Source organism: Chiloscyllium plagiosum, chromosome 32, assembly GCF_004010195.1.
Source record: "Chiloscyllium plagiosum isolate BGI_BamShark_2017 chromosome 32, ASM401019v2, whole genome shotgun sequence".
Lineage (NCBI taxonomy): Eukaryota > Metazoa > Chordata > Chondrichthyes > Orectolobiformes > Hemiscylliidae > Chiloscyllium > Chiloscyllium plagiosum.
Window position 1 is genome coordinate 16,078,549 of NC_057741.1, and position 16,953 is coordinate 16,095,501.

Consider the following 16,953-nt stretch of genomic DNA (forward strand, 5'->3'; position numbering starts at 1 on the left):
TGGAGTGTTGCATCTAGGTTTGGGTTTCTTAGTGAAGGTTTATGGAGGTGTAGAAAAGGATCAAGTTCATTTCCAAGAATGAGGGAACTTAGTTAACACGGATAACTGGAAGAAACCGACTTCCAATTGGTGTTCAAGACAACCTAGAGAGAGAAACTTCAGTCAGTGGAATGGTCAAAAACCAACAGGCACATAAAGAAACATTGTAGCAAGTGATTAGGATCTGGAACATAGTACCAGAGTTTTAATGGGCAACTGGTCAATTGGATGTGAGGTAGATACTTACTTCAAGTACTGATATTGTGCGAAGTGAACAGCCCCACAATATCCCAACAAAGTCAACAGTCTGAGTTCCTATAGGGCAGGTGACAATAACTGCTCTTCTGCCTCCCATGTTACTAAGTGGCTGACAATGCTTGCAAACCCAATTTTATTACAGCTCACTCTCTACAAGGACAGCTGTTGTGGAATCAATCACTCTTCCTACCATTTTGATCTGTGATTGAAGACTGGTTTTCAGCAGTTTTCCCTTGTACAAAGATGTGCAATAGAAGCAAAAGCAGGACCATGAATCATCCACATTCTCATCCACCAGAGAACCTTTTGGCTTTCCTCTAATAACACGCTGAAGCAGAGAGGTCCAACAACACACAACTTATTTTCATGTCACAAAAGAGCTACTTTTAAAACATCGCCTCCTACATCTGTTCTATCCCCTAGAGAAAACATCAACAGTGACATTGGGCAAGGCAATGGCCTTGTGGTATTACCACAGGACTGTTAATCCAGAAACCCAGACAATGTTTCAGGGACCAGAGTTCAAATCCCACCACAACCGATATGGAATCTGAATTCAATTAAAAAGTCAAATTAAGAGTCTAATGATCATGAATCGATTGTCAGGAAAATCCATCTGGTTCACTAACGTCCTTTAAGCTTACAGGAAATAAGTCAGTATTATGTAAGTGTTTTTGTGAATGTGAACGGTTGTTATAAAAAGGCAGCCATCTGTATTTGGTAAATGTACTACACTTTAAGGAAAGCACTTCTGGCAAGCAAAGCTATAAATTGTCACTCAGTGCAGTTTTCATGGGAACTCCTTCGGAACAATGAAATATTTAAATTTGGAGACAATGTTTTATGTCCAATGTGACAGTTTAAACCGCCATGAACCACACCACTGTAACTTTGGGAAAAACATCAAACTTCTTCCACTCAATTTCTGTGGCAAACTCATTTTTTTCAAATCCAAGTTTATTTCAATTTTGCATTCCTAAGAAATGTGTGAAAGTGAGGAAGGTGCATTTGTAGCTTGCTATGTTAGGGATATCCAAGTTACAAAACCCTTTTCATCTTTTAAAATTAGCTTTAAAGAAGCTCCGTAGACATTAGATTTACTTTTGTATTTCTTTACCAAAGCACAATCAAAACAGGATTCACTTATATTTTGGTAAAATCTACTTGAATACACTTTGAAACAAGAGTACAACAAAATAGAATATACTTCAAATGTTGAAACTGTACAAACATTTTCAGTCAGAACACTGGTAATCTCCCCCCCCATTAAGGAGGGAGGTTCAATACCAGAATCCAGTTTTAAAAAGCAGGTGGGTGTGGAGGGTTCAACATCTAGTTTTGGTCCATTAGTTTCAGATTTGAATTCTATTGAACAGTGAGTACTGATGAAATCCAGGATCCAAGGGAGTTAGTTACCATGTCAGAGCTGAATAGCAGTGACTGAATGTTAATCCAAAAATGCTCCAGCCCCTAATGGTACCTCTGTCTTCATGGGCAGGTTCAATACCTGATCTAACCAGTATCATAAATCCCCTACCAAACAAAAAAGTTGTTCTTCATTGTGTAAACAAAAAGTGATTATAAAAGTTGATGGAACAAAAGGATGTGAATTATGATTACTTGTAACAACTACTTAAAATAAAATGTTGGGTCCTGATGGCAAGACTTCCTCTTTAACTGAAGTCAGCAGGTTTAGAACTACCTGAAAAAAAAACTGCTCATTGCACAAAGCTAGACTGAACATGACCTTGTGGTGTTGAAAGAAAACGAAATGTTTATACGTACACCAAGGCAAAGTGACACAGGCATTATTTTAAGAAAAAAGGTTATAACCAAAAGGTCTGTCACTTGACCACAAACCATGTATCTGGATGGCTCTAACTACCATAAAATAACATGTTACTCCATAACAATACTGTGTTTTTTGTAAGATTAAAAAGAGCTTTAAACAAAAAAGCTAGTTCTTACACATAGCTTATTTTTTTAAATGGAAAAACTCAAGCTGTCGATTAACATTGCTCACTAACTGTAATTATACAAATCCTACAAATACATCATACCCCTCTCTCTCTCTCAAAATAAAAGCAGTAACTTCTATTTCAACTTAATCCTTCACATTCTATACAGTTTTTTTAAATAAGAGAATTCACTTAGCACCAGTAGAAATAAAAGTACTGTGCACAGTGTTATTTAAGCAAAGGTTGATATGCATCTGAAATATGATATGCAGCATTTAATTCAAAAGACCGAGCAACTTGCTTGCAAGGAACCAATTTAACAAACTTCAGAATTGCAAGGTTCTGGCAAGCCACATGCTGACTGTCTGTCAGCAGTTTCAATTACATCATGATTCTGCAACAGAAACATGAACCATTTTGCAAGTGAAAGTTTAATATCAGCATTTTTCAAAATTAAATTTCTTAAAATTAAAATTAGTTTTAAGGAAAGAGCTGTACAGCCAACTCCTGGATATGGAAAATCCCTACCCAAAGGGGATTGAAGAAACGGGGTACTATATAAAACGTCAAGGGAAAAAGAAGTTAGAGAGCTTTAAATTAAAGAATGATAAATAGTGCTCTTAAAATGGATGAATGAGTTACTACTCAAAAGTCAGGTTTATTAGTTTTATATTTATAATACAAAACTAGATGAGATTGGAAGGTTATGTTAGAAAGACAATGGTCTTCTGCCCAAAACATCAGTGACTGTAATTTTTTGAACAGTCTCAATAGGATCACATTTCAGCTCAAGACCTCCAGTACAATGCATAGCCAGGACCTTACAATGAAGTTGTCTGTTAGGAGCAGGTCACAAATTCTTGACAGCACTGGTGCTTTAAAGCTTATGCAATTTTCAGAGAAACATTCCAAACCAGTCATCAAGATATTAGTGTTTCCAGAATTCTGTAGTGTAGATGGAAAACGTAGTGAAACATGTGGTCCCTTCTTTTAGATCATTATGCATTTAATTGCAAATGAATTCATTGAAATTTCATTTGTTCCTATTCAGTTTCTTCGTCAGCATTTGATGATGTGGCTCAAATCCCACAATGAAGAATGGGATGGGAGAAAAAAGTTTGACACCTGCTGGAAACAAACATTCCTCAAAGTCTTGAGACAATCTTTCATCTCCTAACGGCTGTACCATTATTTCTCCCCAGTCACTGTGGCTTCTGCCTCTGTTTTCATTGTTAATGGGAGGGCAATAGCTGAGGGTGCACTGACAACCACCCAGCGAGTCACAGTCTTGCTACCCTCCACTGAACGCTCTTCCTTTATCACAGGCAGATTATGAAGATCTGCTCCCACCTTTGTAGCTGTGCTTTCTGGCTTGACCTCTGCCCCTTTTAAGACAGCAGTAATAACTCGAGCAGGGTTCTGGCCTGTAGACTGCTGGGCAGGCACCGCTAGTCTCATTACAGGTGTCCCTCCTGCTATTGACATAGGAGAAAGAGCCCGAATCGCTGCCTGTGCTCCAACGATGTTAATACTCCCAGTTGTAGCCAAGCCCGACTTTGTCTGTAAGTGACACTGGGTGATCTGAGTGGCGGGGATGGTGATGATTTTTGCTGGCTGGATAGTGATTTTGTCTCCATTCTCTACTGTAGTAGCAGGCACCATTGTAGGGATAGTTTGGATAAGAACCTTTGGAGTAGAGACGGTTGTGTTTGTGCTGGTTATTACAGTTGAAACTGGGTTCATTGACTGAACAGCCACCGTTGAAAACTTCTGGCCGGAAGAGGTCATGACAACAGGCACCTGCATTGCAACACGAACAGCTCTGCTGCTGCCAAAGAAATGGGAACAAAACGTTTAAAAAGGTATTTTTAGCATTTGCCAACACCAACAATGCATGATTTTTCTATTTTTTAAGAAATCACTGCCAATATTTTGATAACGGAAGCATACACAGCCTTCAGTGTCATGGAGCGCAAATGATAATCTAAACTCCTTCACCCCCCCCCAACAAGTCGATAAAAATGGGATTCTGAAATCATTTGATAATCTCATTTACAGCTTTCTCAAAACCTTTCAGCGCCAATGTTTACAGAATGCTTTCTGTAACACCATTTAAGTAAACTAGGTGCAGAGCATTCCTAATACTACTGCTTCCAGCAATAATTGGAAACCAGTTTCTGTAAATCCAGGTTTGACTCAAAGCCTGAGTGAAATTGCAAATGCTGTTTAGAGTCGGAATTTAAACAGTGTAATCTGCAAAATAACTGTGGACACAACAAAATGTTATTTTTACTGAATTACATAACCAGCCACCCCCCCCCCCGTCCACCAAAAGCAGCTGTTGCTGATAATTAACTCTGTGCTCAATCTGCTGGCAGTAATCATGCATTCCACTTGTACATCACCAAAGGAGTCAAAGCAAGAAGGATTTCCTCAGGATAGCATGCAATACACAAAAACTGGCGTATTTTGGTATGATCACAGTCTGAGTTTTATTGACCGTAGCTTCAACAAGGACTAGATTTTACAGATTTCACCATAAAACCCAATATTTACATAGTTTTCCTTTCTTTCCCTGTTTCATTCCAGGTTTCTATTTCACCTTGACCTTCTAGAATCATGCTCAGTTATTGCTAGAACAAATGATCCACTAACAGCCAGGTCATTACTGACTCCTTTATCTGTCCAACTGTTCTTCTCCCTCTTTGGGCTCAATCCCAACGTGTCGTTTCTCCTTACCCCTTCCCTCTGCATATAAACCACCATTTTCTGAGCTACCATCAGTTGTCAGGAAGGGTCAACAGACCCAAAGCGTTAACTTTGATTTCTCTGCACAGATGCTGCCAGACCTGCTGAGCTTTTCCAGCAACTTCTGTTTTTGTTTCTGATTTACAGTATCCACAGTTCTTTCAGTTTCTACAACCATTCTAGGTCTGGCAGGATTTCTCCAGGCAATGACATGATGTTGGGAGTGTATTTGAATAAACATTTTGATCTTCAGCTATGGTTATGGAAAGTGAAGTTTGTGCTTAAAAGTTCAGCTAGCTGCAAGGAAAAAGAAATTGTGATTCATGTTAGGCCTTCCTACTGGTCTCAGGTGGATATGCAAAGTTGAGTATGTTTCTCCAGACTGTTTAACACCAGAAGGCAGTACTAATTAAAAAGCAATTAAGGCTCTTGTAGACATTTGCAAAATTGAATAAGTCAATTTTCTTTTATCTTGTCTTAAACATTTCCTTATGAAGAAATATCCTTACTGAAAGGAAGGTTGTGTCATGGTGGTTTAATCTATTTGGATTGTTGGTACAGTTAGTGTTTAAATTAGAAGGAACTGATGATTCCCAAAATACCTCACACAGGGTAGAATTGATGTACACACTGCTAATTCATGATGGTCAAGAGATTTTGAGGGTCCAGTTCTCTTTAACAGTATACCCACAGGTAATGAGTTCCCACAGGGCACCTGATTCCACTCAGCACTTGTGAATACCATCCCTTTCCATTGTTGGTAGCCAAAATGAATCCTACTTCAGCTGATGTTGCGTTAACCTTTCCTGATGTTGGAGAAGATTGTGGCCAGATTCTAACCTGCAGATACGCCTTGTGCACTCAGCACTGCTGCCTCACAGCGCCAGAGATCCAGGTTGGATTATTACATTTGGACGACTGTGTGGAGTTTGCACATTCTCCCCGTGTATGCATGGGTTTCCTCCACGTGCTCTGGTTTCCTCTCAGAATCCAAAGATGTGCAGGTCAGGTGCACTAGCCATGCTAAATTGCCCATAATATTGAGGGATGTGGAGATTCGGTGCATTAGTCATGGGAAATGCAGGGTTACAGATTTAGGGTAAGGGGATGGGTCTGGGTGGGTTAGTGTGGACTTGTTGGGCCAAATGGCCTGTTTCCACACTGTAGAGATTCTAAGAACCTCTGGGTTGGCATTCTAGCCAGCACACCTCTCTGACTAGGGCTCTGTGCGTAATGCTCACGACTGAGTTGCATTTTCCAGGGCATTCGCACTTACTAATCACCAGCCTGTCTATTCCCCTCACGTCACGATCACAAAAAGGACAAGGCAAAATGACAGAAAACACCATCTTGGACTGGAACGTAACTTCAGAATGTTAGTGACAGGAACTTGATAATCACGTTTGTACCAATAAGCTCCATAAAATCTGAACCCCTCCTGCAACACCCTAGACATCACCTTTTGGCTGTTTGACCATCCTTATCATTTCCTTCGGTAAGGTTCCCATTTTTCTTCCATTCTGCGGTGTTTAAATCTCCCTTGTTCTACCTGGTTTCAATCCTCTCTGTTTTTTTGTAATAGGTCCCACCTCACCTTGTGTCCCAGCTCACTGCCCAACAGACAATTTCAATGATTTCCCAACTACCTTCTTTGATGCTCCCACAATTTTATCCTCTCCCATTAGTCAGAGGGTAAAGGGTCCATACATCAGTCTCCACAGCAAATTAGCATCAATTCAATGTGCCTGTTTTGATGTTGCCGAAGTTTCAGCATTGCATCACAAGTCTGGTCTCACAGCCACTCTACATATTCGTGCTTTCAGTTCCAGCAATCATATACTATCACACCATATTCCATTTCATTCCTTCCAGTTACTCCACTGCTTAATTTTCATTTCCATACTTCTATTGTTTTTCACCACTGATACCAGGTATTTTCAACTGCACATCTTCTCCCAGTCTGCATTCATAATTTGATTAGATTTTTTTAGATTAGATTCCCTACAGTGTGGAAACAGGCCCTTCGACCCAACATGTCCACAATGACCCTCCGAAGAGTAACCCACCCAGACCCTTTATCCTCTGACTAATGCACCTAACACTATGAGCAATTCAGCATGGCCAATTCACCTGACCTGCTCATCTTTGGACTGCGGGAGGAAACGAGCACCCGGAGGGAACCCGCACCTTTACACTCTCACTCGGATGGTCTTCCGAAGCCTCATACACCATGTTCAAGCATTGGCTCGTTAGTCTACTGATCTCAAAAGCTCAGTCTTCCAGTGTTTTTCTCCAGTTCTCCAGATACTCAGCCATGTTCTCGTCATGCCTACCATCAGCTGCAAACATCACTGGCCACTGCAGTTCCTGTCTCACTTGCTCAGGTCAAATGTCCATGAAGATCAGGAAATACAGGAAAGCTTCTGCCGATTCAACACTCTGGCTTACTAATGAAAAATGATGTTGTCAAATGCAGCCCCTAAGAAAGGTTCATTAAAAAAATATAAATGTTCATACTTTGGTCACCAGTTATCAACCCTGCATGGTAGAGTTTCAAATTCAGTTTGTGGGAGAGCAATTCAGGTCACAAAGCAGTGCCCTCAACCTAAGTATCGACACTGACAGAGTTATGAAGAAAATTTTGTCTAAAACGGACCAGGAAAACGGACTAAAGGGAAAAGGCAGTAATGAGCATTGGCAGACATGTAAGAACAGTGCTCATTGGAAACTGATTCCAGTTAAAAAGAACTCTGAGAATGATGACCCACTTGTGGTTAATAAAGGCAGCAAAGGAGAGTGTTCAATCAAAAGCTGAAGCTCAAAAAGTGGTGAGAACAAATGGTGGCCTGAAGGATTCTTTAATTGTAAAGGAGTCAGCAGAAGATGACTAAAAAGCTAATAAAGTGGGAGAAAATTTACTATAAAAGTAAATTACAGAGTCAAACAGCACATAACCAGATCCTTTGGTCCAAATCATTCATGCCTATCAGTCATCCCAATCTGACCTAGTTCCATTTGCCAGCATTTAACCTGCATCTCTTCATTTAACCCAAACCCTTCCTATTCATGTATCCATCCAGATGCTTTTTAAACACTGCAATTACACAGGTCATTCTAAACACACATCTGTAAGAAAAGGTTACCCCATAAGTCCTTTTTAAATCTCTCCGCTTCCACCTTAAATTTATGCCCTCTAGTTCTGGACTCCCCCACCCAAGGAAAAGTACCCTCAGCCTCCGACGCTCCAGGGAAAACAGCCCCAGCCTATTCAGCCTCCCCCCATAGCTCAAACTCTTCAACCCTGGCAACAGCCTTTTACATCTTTTCTCCAACCTTGCATAAGACATAAAAACAAAGAGCTTCTATGGGTCTATAAACAGGGAATAACAAAAGCAAGTCCAAGACCCTGGGAGAGTACAACTCTGAAATTAATATTTGGGGAACAGAAAAATGGCAGATAATTTAAACCAATACTTTGCATCATCTTCCCAGTATATTATAAGCATTCCAAAGCTATCAGCTAAACAAGGTGCTAATGGGAGAAAAGATCTAACAACAGCCTCTATCACAAGGGACAAGATATTTCATAAACCAACAAGTTAAAGGACAGTCGAGCCACTCGGATCAAGGAGCAGGAAAATCAACTTTTCGGGCAATTCCACCCAGAAGGCCAATAGCAGACAATACTTGGAAACACCATTGTCTACAAGTTTTCCTCCATCAGATTTCCTGATGAAGGGCTTTTGCCCGTAACTGAGGGCCTGTGCCCGAAACGTCGAATCTCCTGTTCCCTGGATGCTGCCTGACCTGCTATACTGTTCCAGCAATAAAGTTTCAACTTTTGCCCGTAACGTCGATTTTTCTGCTCCTCGGATGCTGCCTGACCTGCTGTGCTTTGCCAGCAATACACTCCGCACTCTGATCTCCAGCAGCTGCAGTCCTCACTTTCTACAGATCACTCAGACCTAATGGCCAGTGTTTTAAAGAAAGTGCCTGCAATGTTAGTGGAGGCAATGGTCAAAATATTCCATACCTCAGTGGATCCCAGGAGGGTTCCAACAGATCGGAAAGCTGCTAATGTGATGTCCCTGTATAAAGCAGGGGGAAGGTGGAAGGAGACAGAAAACTGCAGGCCAGCTAGTCTGACATCGATGGCTGGGAAAATGCTAGATTCCTTCATTAAGGCAGAAATAGCAGTGTATTTAGAAAAGCTTAATACAGTTCTACAGAGCGAATATGGTTGGTGAAAGGGAAATCAAATTTTCTACAGTTCTTTGAGGATCTGACAAACTGGGTTGAAGATGGGGTACCAGTAGATGAAGTGTTTTTGGATTTCTACAACATGTTCCATAAGGTGCCATATAAAACACTACTGCACAAGGTAGGACGTCTAGGTATTGGGGTATTCTCATGGACTGAGGATTGGTAAACACACAGCAGGCAGAGTCAGGATTGATGGGTCTTTTTCAGGTTAGAAAGACTGAGCTAGTGGGGTACCACAGGGACAAGTCATTAATTATTCTAATGACTTGGACGAGGGGGCAGAGTATATCATATTTAAACTTGCTGACAATGCAAACAGATGGGAAGGCATGCTGTGGTGAGGATATAAGGAATCTGCATCGGGATATGAAGATTTTGAGCGAATGGGCACAAACTTGATAGGTGCAGTTTAATCTATAAAAAGCTCAGATCATGTATTTTGGTGGAAAGAATCAAAAGGCAGAGCCTTGTTTAAAGGGAGAGAGACTGCAAAAAAAATTGCAATGCAAAGGGACCTGTGTGTTCTTGTGCTTGAAAGACAAAGTCCACGTGCAGATGTAGCAAATAATTAAGGCAGCAAATGGAATATTGGCTGTCATTAAGAGGAGGTTGGAGTTTAAAAATAAGCAAGTCCTTTTACAACTGTACTGGGTGCTGGTGAGTACTGTATGCAGTTTTAGTCTCTGTATTTAACAAAGGATATAATTGGTATTGGAGGTATTTTACTGGTATTTAAAAGAGTTTCACTAGATTGACTGATTCCTGGATGAAGGTGACTTATCGAAAGAAAGCTGAAGAAGTTAGACCTTATGAAGCAGACTGAAGGGGAGGTGGTGGTGATGGTGGGGAGTGAAGGGGGAGCTTACTGAGACATACAATTGCTGCGGGGACAAGACATTTTTACCAGTCGGGGAAACCATGAACAGGGTGCATCATTACACAATAAGGGGTACTCATTTAAAACTGAGGTACAAAGCAATTTCTTCTACCAGAGTCGCGAGTGTCTGGAATTCTCTACAGCAGTGTTGTGCGGGCTCATCACAAAACAAGATGACAGATAGATTCCTGATATAAGGGAGGATTGAGGAGCAGGCGTGGAGGAGGAGTTCAGGCCATGACCTGTTGAATAGCAAGGCCAAAGGCTCCTATTTCTTGTGTTCTTATGTATTTTATACTGGAACAGTTAAACAAAACAGGCAATTTGGCACAACTTGTGACCATAATCTCTTGAAAATGACCTGAATTGAAATAACAGATAGTCAGTGAAAATTTCTAAAAGTCAAAATGAGATGTAGAAAATACAATATAAACATCTTGGCACACTTTGCTAAATTTACCTCAATAAGTAATATCTCCAGATCAATTTTCTTTCTTTGCATCTCCTGAATACGAGTATGTGGCCCCTGAACAGTTCCCCATTTTCAACATCCAAGGAGGAGGCCCCAGATTGTGTGCAGCTCACCTGAATGAGGGCGCTGTGTACATGTACACATTGGGAACTCAGCACATTGAGGTTAACTGGTTATTTCCAGGTTACATTTTTTAAAAAAAGTCAGGAATAAAAGACACCCCCCACTTCCTTTGCCTGCGTCTCTGGGCATGTGACAATATAGTAACACTAGATGGCAGAATTGGAGAAAACTTTGATGTAGATACACCGCTGAGGAAGGATGACCAGACCCAAGACGTTAACTCTGATTTTTCTGCACAGATGCTGCCAGACCTGCTGAGCTTTTCCAGCTACTTCTGCTTCTGTTTCTGATTTACTGCATCCACGGTTATTTCAGTTTTTAATTTAGCTTTAGCAATTCCATTTAAGAAACTTGGTCTAAAATCTGTCCAAATTATTTTGGGCAAAAGTATAGTTTTAACAAGGAGTAAAGTTGCTAATGAAATATTACGGGCACATTTGTGCACCACTCTGAAGTTTCCTTATTGCAGTTTAGTGGAGTGGAACTGTTTAATAACAACAGTATCTGTATCTACTTGACCAAATACAGCAGGGTTTTAACAGATTTGATCTCTAATAACACACTTTCCACATAATGGGGCAAGAAAGCCACGCACACATGTAGTGTAAACCATTAAGCACTAAGTGTTTTGGCTTCTGGTTAAGCAGAAGTGAGGAATGTTTCAGTGAACCAATCAGGTCACTTACAATCACTGAATAAAGCTGCTTCACCCTGGTTAAACTCTGAACAGCCAGTCAGTCAATCTTTACTCAGTGTTAGATCAATTATTCCCAGTGTGAGAGATCACAGGTGTCGAGCTACACCCACTCCAATGTCAATACATGTCTACACTTTCCCATCTCAAAACGGTATGATACACCTGTGACGGCACAGTAGCTCAGTGGTTAGCACTGCTGCTTCACAGTGCCAGGGGCCCGGGTTCAATTCCACCCTGTGGAGTTTGCACATTCTCCCCACATCTGCAGGGGTTTCCTGCGTATGCTCTGGTTTCCTCCGACAGTCCAAAGATGTGCAGATTAGGTGGATCGGCGGTGCTAAGTTGCTCCTTAGTGTCCAGGGATGTGCAGGCTAGGTGGGTTAGCCACGGGAAATGCAGAGTTATAAAGGTAGGGAGATGGGTCTGGGTGGGATGCTCTTCGGAAGGTCAGCATGGGCTCAATGAGCCAAATTGCCTGCTCCCACATTTCAGGCATTGAATGATCCTACCTCCGTGGCAAGTCAGACTCAAACCTATGCCTATTAGAGGCAAGAGGCCCAACATTTTGGGAACAGATTGTTGTGATCCTGACACAATAGAAACACAATCCAGATTGGCACATTCCCATCACATCACAAACACTCCTATAACCACCCAATCAATGCCCTCCACCTATATATACTAAATGTTAAATTCTATTAATAATATATTAATAACTAATATTAATGAAACATTTACGCAATCAGCCATCCCCTTCTTCTCTCAATGAGACAGCTCAGACACAGTGAACGTATGCCCAGGTGAATCCGCAAGACACACAAAAAATATTCCCCCAGATTGTCTCTTTAATTCCAAACTTGCGAGTAGAATTCCTAACAGTATAGAGTGTTCAGAAAATATTTACAAGGCGGTTGCCAGGGTTGGAGGATTTGAGCTCTAGGGAGAGGCTGAACAGGCTGGGGCTGTTTTCCCCGGAGCACCGGAGGCTGAGGGGTGACCTTTTATCCTATCCATGCCCCTCATGTTTATAAAATCATGAGGGGCATGGATAGGATAAATAGACAAAATCTTTTCCCTGGGATGGGTGAGTCCAGAAACAGAAGGCATAGGTTTAAGGTGAGAAGTGAAAGATTTAAAAGGGACCTAAGGAGCAACTTTTTCAAGCAGAGGGTGGTACATGTATGGGATGAGCTGCCAGAGGAAGTGGTGGAGGCTGGTACAATTACAGCATTTAAAAGGCATCTGGATAGGAATATAAATAGGAAGGGTTTGGAGGGATATGGGCCGGGTGCTGGGACTGAAGGAGATTCAAATGTGAGGCCAAGGCCTCTGCAGAATATTTACTGATGAGGAATCAGAAGGGGCCAGATTTTAGAGGAACACACAGTTGGGAAGAGGTGATTTATAGGTTCAGTAGAGATTACAGAGATAAGGATCAGAAAGGAAAGACATTTCAGCAGCAAAATGAACATTTTCAACCTGAAATCTCAGAGGACTGTGAGCTAATGTGGGTCAGCAAGAACAGGATTATGGGATGTGATATTGGGACGGTAACCCACTGCTGAAACTCTCTGCGCATGATCAGACATGCTCGAGGGAAAGGTGGAAACCCCACTGAATTGGGAACAGGGAGGTCAGTCGAGGATAGTTTGGTTGGCCTGGTAAAAACCGCAGAAGCTCAAGGTGGGAATGATGGATCAGCCTCAAAGGAAGGTGTTACGGCACGTTGTTATGGCGCAGAGAGAGAGACCCATTCGGAAACATGGGATAGAGCAGCAGGAGAGCTCGGCAAAGATCTGGGAGCTAACTGCATGCTCATGGACTTTGAAAGTAGAATTTTGGTCAGTGCAATACAGAGAGGATGAGATCACATGAGAAAAGGTACAGCAGAGAATCATGACAGTCGTGCAGGAATGGGGAACTTTTTGAATGAAGATTGGAAAATGGATTTGTCTGAAACGGGAGAGAGATGTAACTGAGATGTAGAAAATGATTTATCATCACTGACACACATTGGCATCATCTAAGGTGTGCACCATCTACCAGATGCACTGCAGCAATTCGCTAAGGCTCATCCAAAGGCATGTTCCAAATCTCTGATCACTACCATCCAGAAGGACAAGGGCAGCAGATGCAGGGAAACACCCCATCAGCTGCAAGTTCCTCTACAAGCCACTCACTGCCCTGACTGAGAAATATATCACCGTCTATTCACTGTCACTGGGTCACTGTTTTCCAAACAGAACTGTGGCTTTCCCCATGTCCCGGGAGCAGTGGCAGTTGAGAGGGCAGCTTGCTACAACCTTCGCCAGCCCAATCAGGGATTGGCAATAAATACCAGCCTAGCCAGCCACTCCCATGTCCCACATACAAATCAAAAAAGTGAGGAGGTCAGGTATAGTGGATAGGAAGTGTCCGTTTCCAAAACAGGTCCATGCTAGCAGCAATAGGTGATTCTATGACTCAGAGAGTTGCTGGGAATTTTTCCACCTGAAGGAAGGGGAGGTTTGCCTGAATAGGTGAGAAAGGCAAAAAGTAAACCGTATTACACTTAGTGTCAAAATCCAGTTACAGTGTAATCAAACTACACAACTCCTATACAGTCAGCAAAAAAAAAAATAGACTGAATGGCCTCCATCTGTACTGTAAATTGTCCATGTCTGCACGAAGAGGAAAGGGCGCTTGGGAATGGAGGTGGATTGATGTCCAAAGATCAGGGATAGCCCTTGGAGGAGGTAGGATGATTGGCTTCAAAAGGAGAGTGGTTGATGAGAGGGACGTCAGGAAGGGGGAAGCTGTTCGGTGGAACACCAGGAAGTGGGTCTTACAAGCTCAATGAGCTTGAAGAGGGCATGAAGGAAGAGAGGAGGCAACTAAGACCAGGCAAGGTATGTTGGCTAGGTGTGGGCTGCTGGGAGGAGCTGAGCCAGTCAAACAGTCCAAATATCAGTGGCAAGGTCGTCCATGAGCTTATTTAACCTGTTGAAGGTGAATGTGGAGAGTGCAGCAAACTGGGGTTAAAGCAGGACTCATGGTGTTGAGGAAAGTCAGGAGTTAACTGTGCTCAAAGCAACGATGGGAATGATTTTGACAGTGGACAGTGAGGCTGATGGGGAGCAGCAAGAGATGGGGATCGATGGCTAAACCAGTGGCCAAGGAAGAAGCAATCTCAAGAGAATGGAGTAAGGATAGCAGAGATTACATGAAGGGAGACGTTAAAGGAAGACAGGTTGGCAATTAATTCAATGAGGAAATAAAGACAGACTACAGGAGCAAAGCTCCAGATTGAAATGATGATCTACTTTTGGATGGGAGCCTAAAGAGACATAGATCTGTAGTAAAATTAACGTGGATCAGCCTTCCACAACACTTAATTTTAATAATATCCAAATGATTTAAACAGATAGGGAAGATCATTTTAAAACCATGTAAAAGTACCACTTATGGTTCAGCCTGCAGCTACCTGCATATACATCAATAACAGCATTTGTGCACAGGAGCTACTAACCTTGGAACTGTTGTGGTTACTACCGGAAGGGAAGTTGGAGGCACCTGTGATAAAACTCCACCGTGACCAGATGACGAGACCTTCACCGTTGTGGCCCTCCCCATCTTCACCACACTCTGGTGAGCGGGGTGCCGCGCTCCTCGCGAAGGCAACAGTATTTTTGAAGCAATGGGAGAGGCGATATTTTCCGAGGATGGAGACATCACCTCAGATAAGTTACCAGTTGCATCAGTTCGTATTTCAGATGGATAGGATCCTACGTTAGGATCCGTTTTGTCTTCATCAATAATTACGAGGTTCTTGGGCATCTCTTTGAACTGATAGACCAAGCGCTGCCCTTCCACCTTGGCCAGGATCCCTCTTTGGTAATAATACCTAAATAGGAAGAAAGAGGATTCACATTTACTTAATATCTTGCATGAAGTATTTCATTGTTAATGTAGCACATCACCTCAGTAATGCAGGAAATGTGGTACCAATTGGAGTTCAGCAAGTTCCCATTGACAATAATATGAAAATAATTAGATAATCTGTTTTCATCATCTTGATTTAGGAATAAATTCAGCCCTGGACGCGTGAGAACACTCCTGCTCCTAAACATAATGCTGCAGTTGAAAGAAAAGCTTATGACAAGATTCCAAATCTTAAAAGAGACACAAACATATGCTCCTGTTATGTTAAAGCTCCAGTCACAAGACATTAAACAATAATTTGTCAGCAAATGTACTACAGACATTAATAGAAATAATAGTTGATAGAAGCATCCGGAAGGACAAATCCATAATATTACTGCTGGATATTTGTCAAAGCTCAAGTGGATGCAGGAAAAAAAATTTCATCATTTAAGCAACTTGACTGTTGCTTTAAAAAACACATTTTGTTGAACCTTTTTGTCTTGCATCAGGACAATTTGCAAGAATTGGCAATTTTAAGGGGTAATCCAAAATTTATACAGTTATATACTTCAGTGTTTACTTGCCAACCAATCAGCGCTCTCGTCTTATGTAGCAGAAAGGTCAGTATCCCCCTAAATTGGTATTCTTGCAAACTGTCCTGATGAGTGCAAGACAAATGGCTTCAACAGAACTGTCTTTTTCAGTAACTTCCATATGTCGTTAAAAGGCTTCTAGTTTTCGATTGAAGAAGCAACCCAGAGAGAAGTTCAATTTTTTTTTATTGCTTCCAATTTCTGATCAGACGTGGAAACACATTCCATTGGAGGCACAAATTTTACTGCACAACTTTTCTTCAAGATGGATTACCCAGGTGCTCTTTATTGAACTGAGTGGACCCATGGAGTGTCTGCAATGGCAGAGGCACATTCAGCTGATACTTGGTGGGAGTTTAGCTGTCCTCAGCTAAAAACATCTCGATTCCCACAGTCGGCTATGCAGTTCTCTGAACCTGCTCTGTCACCCAATAAGGTCATGACGGATCTGGCCGTAGTCTCAACTCCACTCTTCCATCAGGCTGCCATAACCCTCAATAGTGCACACAAATCAACACTGAATAAAAGCAGGAATTGGGGATGGCGCTGATATTTACACACTGTCTAGGGTTAAATCAAACTCTAAAACACTGGCATTCTTTCATGGTGAGTTCCAGTCTCATATTCTGCCAACTGCAATAATGCCTATTCTACCACCATCCGAACACCCTGCTCCATACGCAGTACTGCAGCCCAAGTACTGCTGGAAACTTCAGCGGTGTTTGTGTAATCTCCAAATGTGACTATTTCAGTGCTTTCTAAGTAAGCCTCCCACCCGAGCCCAAAACTGGGCTTGCACACAGCTACTGCCTCCACTGAAGCTAACATTTTATGTTAAAATTCCTCAGCATTCTTGATCCTAAATTCTAATTTTTGCCAGTTCTACAACTCTGTGTTCCTCCAATTCTGGTTTCTTGTGTGTATTCTGAGATTTTTTCACTTCTCTAGTGAGTGCCCAGATCCAAATTCTCTGGACCCTAACTCCCCGTACTTCACCGCCCCTCCCCCCCACAATCCCTGTA

At 41.9% G+C, this 16,953-nt stretch overlaps 1 protein-coding gene across 4 annotated transcripts in view; it reads right to left on the reverse strand.

Annotated features, from left to right (window-relative positions):
• Positions 1–1,393: 1,393 nt before the first annotated feature.
• elf2a (E74-like factor 2a (ets domain transcription factor)) overlaps positions 1,394–16,953 on the reverse strand; it is a 147,584-nt gene continuing 132,024 nt past the window's right edge. For 3 of the 4 annotated variants that reach the window (XM_043674095.1, XM_043674093.1, XM_043674096.1), the window contains 2 exons: positions 14,944–15,318; positions 1,394–4,083 (listed from right to left, as the gene is read on the reverse strand). In XM_043674095.1, coding sequence (XP_043530030.1) covers positions 3,444–4,083; positions 14,944–15,318 — 1,015 coding nt within the window. In that variant the 3' untranslated portion in view covers positions 1,394–3,443. The remainder of the gene's footprint in view (positions 4,084–14,943; positions 15,319–16,953) is intronic. The other variant, XM_043674094.1, reaches the window with a different exon arrangement.